Source organism: Arachis duranensis, chromosome 5 (genome assembly GCF_000817695.3).
Source record: "Arachis duranensis cultivar V14167 chromosome 5, aradu.V14167.gnm2.J7QH, whole genome shotgun sequence".
In the NCBI taxonomy this organism is placed as follows: domain Eukaryota; kingdom Viridiplantae; phylum Streptophyta; class Magnoliopsida; order Fabales; family Fabaceae; genus Arachis; species Arachis duranensis.
The window spans coordinates 67,701,243-67,709,566 of NC_029776.3; the positions used below are offsets into that span (position 1 = coordinate 67,701,243).

The following is an 8,324-nucleotide window of genomic DNA, read 5'->3' on the forward strand; positions in this document are numbered from 1 at the left end:
TTTGTTCAGGTTTTGCAGGAGGCGATACTTCCAAAGGAGGTGACAAGCTACAGCTTCGCAAAGACCATCTGGAAAGGGTTAGTTCCACTTAGAGTAGAGCTTTTTCCCTGATTTGTCCTGATAGGCAGGGTGAATACAAAAGCACAGTTAAGCCGGCTAGGGATCATCAACCAGGAAGATAAAATCTATGTATTATGTAATAAAGATGTGGAACATGTGCACCACTTGTTTCTATGCTGTGAATTTGCCTGGTAGGTGTGGAATGCTTGGTTATCCATGATTGGCCAACAATGGTCTATTTCAGGTTCCATGAGAGAACATTTTTTGTGTTGGATAGAGGGGCCAAGGAGGAGGGAGGATAGAGAGCAACGTTTGAGATGCTTCTGTGCGATTGTTTCGAACATCTGGTTGGAAAGGAATAGAAGGATTTTTCAGAATACAAGCAAAGGTGTTGAAGAAAGCAGTCACATGACTGTGTTGAGTTACAATGAATGGAGAGGTGTGGACCCCTTTAGTTATTGATGGCCATGCCGGAGATAACAAGGGGCTTCTTTTCATGTCTTGTGTTTCTTTTATTTTGGTTAATTTATTTTCTGTTTGACTACTCCAATATATTGTGTTGAGCTATTTATTTTCAAAAAAAAAAAAACAACTCACAGAAATATTCTTCTTTGCTTTTTTTCAAAATTTAATCCCAAGGCTTCTTAATTAGATTACAAGTAATTTACCATTTAAACTAATTGAGTAGTGCTAGGGAGCCAATGGCCTAAACGTACAATGTGTACAATGGGCTAAATCTTTGGTTTATGAATAAAATGAACATCACCTATACTATCCAAAATAACCATCCGGATACCAGGGATAATAAACATCTCATGTTATAAAAAGCTAATTTTGGGTTCACCAAGGTTCGAACTCTTAACCTTCCGGATCTGAAACTCTAATACCATGTCCTAAAATCACTCATTCCAAAAGCGTAACCTGATAGGATAATGTAACACTAATAATCATATCTCTAATACTTTCTAAACCTTCATTCTACACATTGTACGCCTAGATCATTGCTCCCTATACTTTCTCAAACTAATTATACTTTTTGTTACCTTTATGCACGTTTAGCAAATAAATAAGAGTTAATAGTGCATATTGATTACACTATAAATAAACACTTGGTGCTAATACCCATCTTCAACGTTATTCAGTTTCTTCTTCTCTGTGTGTCACCCTTTCTGTTTTTCTTGGTAAGCATTTTCTTACTTTCTATGTGGTTCTCAAAAGCATCGGCGATTCCTTTGTGTGATGCAGTTTCAGTAATCTCAAGCTTCCTGAGACTACCATTGACCTTCTTTTCTACTATTTTTATTATGCTGCTGAGATTATATGTGACGCAAACACCGTGAATTATCCGGGTCTGTTTTTCCGTGGATTTATTCTTCAGTCTTTCAGTGTGTGCTTGTTCCCCTTATTTATTTATTTATTTATTTATTTATTATTATTATTATTATTATTATTATTATTATTATTATTATTATTATTACTTAACATGCTGAATTGAATTTTAAGGGTTTAATCATATAAATGCCTTAGCTTATAGATGATGATGCTGATGATTATGATGATGATTATTATTATTAATTGTTATCGGATTGACATTTAAGTGATTTAGTTAAATAAAATACTAAAATTATGTGACAATCTATATTTGATTAACTTTGTTTTGCTTTTTATTTATTTAATTGTGTTTTCTTATTCACCCTTTTATTCCTGTTGGTATAAAGTAGAGCTCCTAGACACTTTGAAAACATGGCTTTATCTGGTGTTCAGAAGGACAGAGGGGATTTGAGGATTCATGAGAGTATGGATGAGCTGAAGACCGATTTGGCAGACTATATTGCTGAATTATCAGATGTGTCAGTGAAGGAGCGCGGATTCTTTGCCATTGCTTTATCTGGTGGTTCTCTCATTGGCTTAATGGGGTATCTGTATCTTATCTTTGCCATATGTTCTTCTTTTGCTTTCATGATTAGTATTATCATTTAAGAGTTATGGTTGCTGACAGAAAACTTTGCGAAGTTCCTTACAACAAGACAGTGGACTGGTCGAAATGGTATATCTTCTGGGCTGATGAGCGCGTCGTGGCGAGAAACCATGCTGATAGCAATTATAAGCTTGCCAAGGATGGCCTTTTGTCCAAGGTTTTGGCCTCAATTCAAACATCTCCTGTTTCTCATTGCTTTATCTATTTCCCATGAAGAACAAATTTCTCTTGGAATAATTTGGAGTAATAAATTTACTTATTTCTCGAGTATTAAACTGTTCGTTGCTGTTTTGACTTGTTTCCTGGCTGCTCTATAAGAGAAAAAAGCAACAATATCATCAGATTAGAAGACAAAGTGCTTTATTTTCAATAGATATTCTAGTGTTGAGCATGTTTTAAAAAAAACTTCCTCAAAATTGTCATGGTCATGTGTATCTTGTTGTTAAGGTGCCTTCTTTTTATTTCCCTTTTCTTTTGCAGTCAATGCAAAGTACTTTTAGGGCTGCATCATGAAAATTTGTAAACTCGATGTCACTTTTACTATTTACTTTATCGATATTTAGCATTTATTCTGATTTGTAAGCTGAATGGTTGCAAGAGGTAATATTTGTATTCACCCTTTCAAGACATAGAATTTTGATCCAGACATAGTAGTCCAGTTCTAATGTCTTTTTTGTACTTTTATTTCCATTTCCTTTAGTGGTCAGGGCACGGGGAAAGAGACACAGGGTTCATCATATATGTATTTGTTCATGTAACTTTAGGCTGTTGTAACCTGTAAAGTTATGGTGAATTTTCTTCACACTGGTGATGGTGGTTAATCTATGAATAGTGATCATTGTATTCAAACTAGTACGGTAGTCTTTCCTATATATTCTGCTTGTATAGGTGAATTTTATAAGCAGGGAGAAGCTAGGCCCCTATTTATAAGCAGGGGAAATTCTCTTACCTGTAAAGATTGATATTGGCTAGCGACAATCACTGGGATCCTTTGTTGTTGGTTCTTTTTAAGTACCATTATAAACATTTAATGATTTGGAGTTTTTAGTTAGTAATATTTGGTGCTGTAAGTGCTAGAAAGCTGGCTGAGCTAACTGGCGCTATGCAAAACACAGAACTAGGAGATTAATACAGTTCAGTTGCACCTCGACTTGGTATTTGGCAAGTTGAATACTAGGGCGTGTCCAACTGAGATTTATGGATGTCTGATCAATTGTTTTCAAGTTGAAGTTAGGATGCTAGAAGATTAAGATCAATGACTTAAGTTGGTGTGTTTCGTCGTAGTGTTAGACACTTGTTTCTTAAGCTTTCTGTTTTGTTTTCCTCATAAACAGACTTTTCTCTTATCTTCTTGTCCAGTCAACTTGTACATATGAGGCAAAAGGAATACTACCTCATAAACCACAATCTGGTGAAGCTGATAGGATGTCAATGGTAGGAAAGCCAATTAAGGGATTTAGCAAATATTGGAGGAAGAAAATTTACAAAGAAGAAAGAGAAAATATGGGGGTTGCCAGCCCTAAATTGAAGATGGAGAGGTATTTCCAGGTGAATGTAGTGTGACTGGAACATGTTAAACTGGCGATGCTTTCCATGGAAGGGAAGGCGCTAAAGTGGTCTCAGTGATGGGAGAGCCAAGTCCAATTCCAAAGGGGAACAGTTGAGAATTCGGGTACTGACAAGAATGGGAATTCCCTAGGCAGGCTGTCTTAGGCTGAATTGCAAGAGAAGAATTGGAAGGACTTATGTTTCAGAGGCAGGGAGAAGTGGAGCCACGATCACATTTTATAATTTAGACTATATGGGAATGACTGTAGTATTGGGAGTCAACCATGCTAGGTGTGTACACTAAAATCAGCCACAGTGTAGAATGCACATTGAAATACAAAATGCACTTAAAAATGACTTAAGTTACATATGTATTTGTTCACAAATGATGGCTAACTTTGGTGGCTAATTTTATTGTACAAACTACAAATAGCATTTTTGATTGGGAATAGACTAGTTGGAAAACATTGGGAAGATTGAGGCTAATTTCCGCTAGAGTAGTTTTGAGTGGAGGGAGGAAGGAGTGGCATTTCTGACTTGCCCTTACATTTTTCAGTTTCAGGAAAGGATTCAGATCTGGACTGCTGAGAGCACTCTCTGTGCTCTAGCTTGTTACCTAATTCCGGCCATATCCCTTTCTTCCATTTCTTCTTTGTTTACCTGAATTGGTGAGCTTTTGATAATCTTTTCAGAGAATTGATTCAAGGAATTCCTATAGTTCTGTTGGCTGTTGTGTTGTTTCTGTTTACTTTAATAGAGTTCTATTGGAGGCTCAAATTCTTATTGAATCTATTGACAGCAAACACAGTAAAATTCCTCAGTTAGAGCCTTTGTCTGCAAGCACGCTTTCGTTCATATTGTCAGTATCAACAGAAAATGAACAGGGACTAACTTCTCAATATTGTTTCTGAAGCATCACTTGATTTCCTAACGATTTACGTAGAGACCACAAGACAAGTATAATTGTTAGTTGATAAACCAGTCTTTGGTTTATGGGACCCAAACCAAAAGCTACTGGAAGATCCTTTTCTCAAGTGTAGGGTTATTAACTCTCAGAAACATTAAGTTCCTGCAAAGTTATAGCTGTTTTCTTGGGACTCGCAGTCCTAACAAGATTTATGATTGCATCATAAGAAAACTTCCAATTGTAGGCTTATTTTATCCAACAATTTTCTATGCTCTCACTACACAGACACAGCATTTTTCCCTTCAATTCCAATTTTTTTCCCTATTTCCTGTTGATAGAAGTTACAAATGTTGGTTTTCAAGTCTGCTTTCAGGACTGGGAGTTAAGGTCTTAGCAGTGCTGAGAACTGTACCACATCAAAATTATGCTTGAAGGTTGTACTTCAGTAGCATTGTGAGCTCCCAAAAGCAAAAGCTTGTGAACCTACAACATAGGGTTTTCTCTTCTGGTGTGATAAATTACAGCAAATATGATTCCCGGAAAGGGGAAGCACAATTGAGTTGCATTTTTGTATATCATTCCCCAGTTTACATTTACTTTGTGCCATAAGTTGCTGAAATTCATTTAATGTCCTAATTTTACTTTTGTTTCTTGCATTCTCCTATAAATTGAGAGATGTGTGTTATATTTTTTAGATGAGATGGCACTTTGAATTGAAGCTTTCTAGGCATCTAGACTTTATAGACAGACATGAGACATCTCTTGATGGTCATTACATACTGAGAGATAGAGGAAGTTATATGCATTCTGCATGTTTGGTCATTAGATTGCAAATTCCAGAAAATTGTTCTTTTGTTTCAGGTTAAATAGCAGTATAGAGTGTTTATCCCTATATATATATATATAACTGGGATCTAGTGAAAAATTTTCATAGCTGGATGATTCAGTTATTCTTTATGCTTTATGATACTTTTTGATGGATGGCTGTCAATTGAATGATGAATATACGTTATAATTGGATAATTTGAATTGCCTTGTATATTTGAATCGTTAGCAACCATGAATTAGCTTCCAATTTTGGGGTCATTTATTGGTAAAAATAATCTGCCAGTCTCTTTGGTTCCTTATAGGTTTTTGTTCATCTATAAATTACATGAGATGCTTCTGGATAGATTCCTTGCTGCTAGAATATATCACTTGATTTTTTGCTTGTTTGATATTTAAATGTTGAGTTTGACAAATTCAAAATGGTATAGTTCCGATTGATTTATCCTTCCTTTGACATCTGCCTGTTATGCCGACAGGTCCCTATTGTACCCAGTCATGTTCATTCCATCAATGATTCTGTGTCAGCAGAAGAAGCAGCTGACAATTACGAGTTTGTCATCCGACAGTTAGTGAAAACCCATGTGGTCAGCGTGTCCGAGATTAACGACTGCCCCAAGTTTGATCTCATTCTTCTCGGATTGGGGGCAGACGGCCATATTGCCTCGTTATTTCCAAATCACCCGGCCCTTGATGAGAGGGAAGAATGGGTAACTTTCATTACGGACTCCCCCAAACCCCCACCTGAAAGAATCACATTCACCTTGCCTGTTATCAATTCCGCATCCAATGTAGCTGTGGTGGTCACAGGTGAGGGTAAAGCGGATGCCTTACACTTGGCAATAGAAGAAGTTGGACCTGATGGCTCCTTGATACCGGCAAGAATGGTCCAACCGACCATGGGGAAGCTGGTCTGGTTTTTGGATAAGCAGGCTGCCTCAAAGCTTAAAAATTCCGACTTGAACAGTTAGGATGGACCCCTTTGCAGAGGTGTAAGTTTGTTTGTGACAAAGTGTTTATCCATAGAATCCTGCATATTTTCTCTCTTTTTTGTGGATATAAAAGTCCTTTTTTTTTTCTTTTGGCCCTTTGTGTTGGTCTCTCTTCAGAAGGTGTTTGGAGTTGTGTGGTATAGTTTTTTCTTTTTAAATAAAAGTTGTAAAGAGCATCATCCCAAAGCCCTTTTTTATCCTTGCAATTCCTCATTGTGTTATTGTTGGCCATGATGGTCTCACTGTTTGCAACTTAGAAAAGAAAATCAGGTTCATCTTTAGTTCCAAGAGTTCATCACCTTCACCCACCCAGATTCTTATTTATGCAATTTTGTTTTTAATATATATAGTTACTAACTTGATAATGAAGAATGAAAGTGTATTTCCCTTACATTGCAACCTCTGGTTTTTCTGGCAATTGGTGGATGCACCATGCAGCATCAATGTTTCACATAGCTTCCTTTTGATTATTTTAAACCACTTGTGATGCTTGCAAATCATGTACAAATTCCATACCAGTAATCCAAATAAGCATTAATTCCTTTACTTATGTTCGTGCTTTATATTGAGGTGGATAGGATACAGATAATCATACGTTATTTGGAAATATACTAAAATTATATGTGAAGATAGCTAAAGAGTATTCTTATTTTGAGGATCAAAAATTCAAAATTATATGTGAAGATTGCTCTTGATCCGTACAGCAAAAGCCATAACACAAGCTCAATTCGGAAATAAAAAATGGTGGAACTATATACAGTTTAGCCATGATCATAACCTTTTTTCGTTTAGCAAAGATGCATAAATTTAGTTTAAAAAAATCATAAGAAAATTTCCAAACAGTAATTATAGGAGGTAGGAGAAAATACAAAATTTTGACAAGGATTAGTAGAATAGAGTTTCCTTGAAAAGGTTTGAAAGTATAGAGAGTAAGTAATAGTCAAAAGCGTTAAGCTGGAGTTAGTTAGACAAGTTAAAAGTCTGTTAGTGAGTAGTGTCACGCTGGGAGTGAAGTCAAGTCTGTTGTAAAAGAGAAGCTTATCACAGCTGTATATAAACCAAATTCTGGTGTAAAAATTATTGGGTATTCAATCACAAATATCCTCTCTTCTCGAATACTCTCTCTCTCTCTCTCTCTTCTCTCTCTCTCTCTCTTCTCTCTCTCTTTCTCTCACAAGAACCTACCAAATCTCTTTTCATGGTATCAGAGATCTATGTTCGAAAGGTCAAGAGTTCGATTCTTGGTGAACTCCAAAAATGAAAAAATAGCATAAGGCAAATAAAAGAGAAAAGAAGTCCTATGCAAAATCAAACAAACCCAAAAAGAAGCTTTTGTTTGAAGGATAATGTTAGAGATATAACTATTAATGTTGCCTTCTCCCATCAGGTTCAACTTCTGGGATGAGTGGTTTCATAACAAGATTAATACAAAATGCTGAATGTTATAACAACTAGCAATGGGAAGACAACAGGAAAGATGCAAGAAATGAATAACACTCATTCAGTCATTCTTGAATCATTGTTTGGTTGACAATATAAATAAGTGCATGTGAAAATGCATTAAAAAGTTGGCTTTTTATTTTTCATTTTCAACCGTTAGTTGCATACATTTTAAGGATGTTTCTCTAGAATTTTTCTGTTCTCCAATTGCGAAATTAAAAGCCAACAAAGGGGAGAGAAAAGAAAGGGATAAATAAGTAGAGGAAATTACTAAAACAAACTGTTAAGGGTGGTTAATCATTAAAAGATGTATTTCGCATCAAAATTGTTAACAGAACAAATTAATTTATATAATATTAAAAATAAAATAATTAAATCTTTTTTTTATCAGATAAATATACTTAGATACAAATTTCTTTTTGTTATAAACACGATGTTGTAACTAAATATTTAAATTGATAAAATTAATTACAGATGTAACTTATTTAAGTTAGATAGAAATTTGCCTATCTTTATATTTTGTTTGTCAACTATGATTCTATATTTTTTAATGTCTTTGTCTTAATGTTTTGCA

General features: G+C 35.3%; 1 protein-coding gene across 3 annotated transcripts; it reads left to right on the forward strand.

The window, feature by feature from the left end:
• The first annotated feature begins 1,124 nt into the window (after positions 1–1,124).
• Positions 1,125–6,591, forward strand: LOC107489563 (probable 6-phosphogluconolactonase 2). Of its 3 annotated transcripts, none has more exons than XM_016110310.3 (4): positions 1,125–1,241; positions 1,782–1,976; positions 2,060–2,195; positions 5,798–6,591. In XM_016110310.3, the coding sequence occupies exons 2-4, from the start codon at positions 1,804–1,806 to the stop codon at positions 6,287–6,289; spliced, it is 801 nt and encodes a 266-aa protein (XP_015965796.1). In that variant the 5' UTR covers positions 1,125–1,241; positions 1,782–1,803; the 3' UTR covers positions 6,290–6,591. The 3 variants fall into 3 exon arrangements, with proteins under 3 accessions (XP_015965796.1, XP_015965798.1, XP_015965799.1); XM_016110312.3 differs by having other exon boundaries at positions 1,179–1,241; positions 1,779–1,976; XM_016110313.3 differs by lacking the exon at positions 1,125–1,241 and adding an exon at positions 1,257–1,409 and having other exon boundaries at positions 1,825–1,976.
• Positions 6,592–8,324: the final 1,733 nt, after the last annotated feature.

What these genes read in the sequence shown, in the direction of transcription:
- LOC107489563 (XM_016110310.3), top strand. Translation starts at nt 1,804, where the DNA reads ATGGCTTTATCTGGTGTTCAGAAGGACAGAGGGGATTTGAGGATTCAT. An exon ending in TCTCTCATTGGCTTAATGGG is followed by an intron (nt 1,977 to 2,059) that starts GTATCTGTATCT and finishes GGTTGCTGACAG; the next exon opens with AAAACTTTGCGAAGTTCCTT. An exon ending in AGGATGGCCTTTTGTCCAAG is followed by an intron (nt 2,196 to 5,797) that starts GTTTTGGCCTCA and finishes TTATGCCGACAG; the next exon opens with GTCCCTATTGTACCCAGTCA.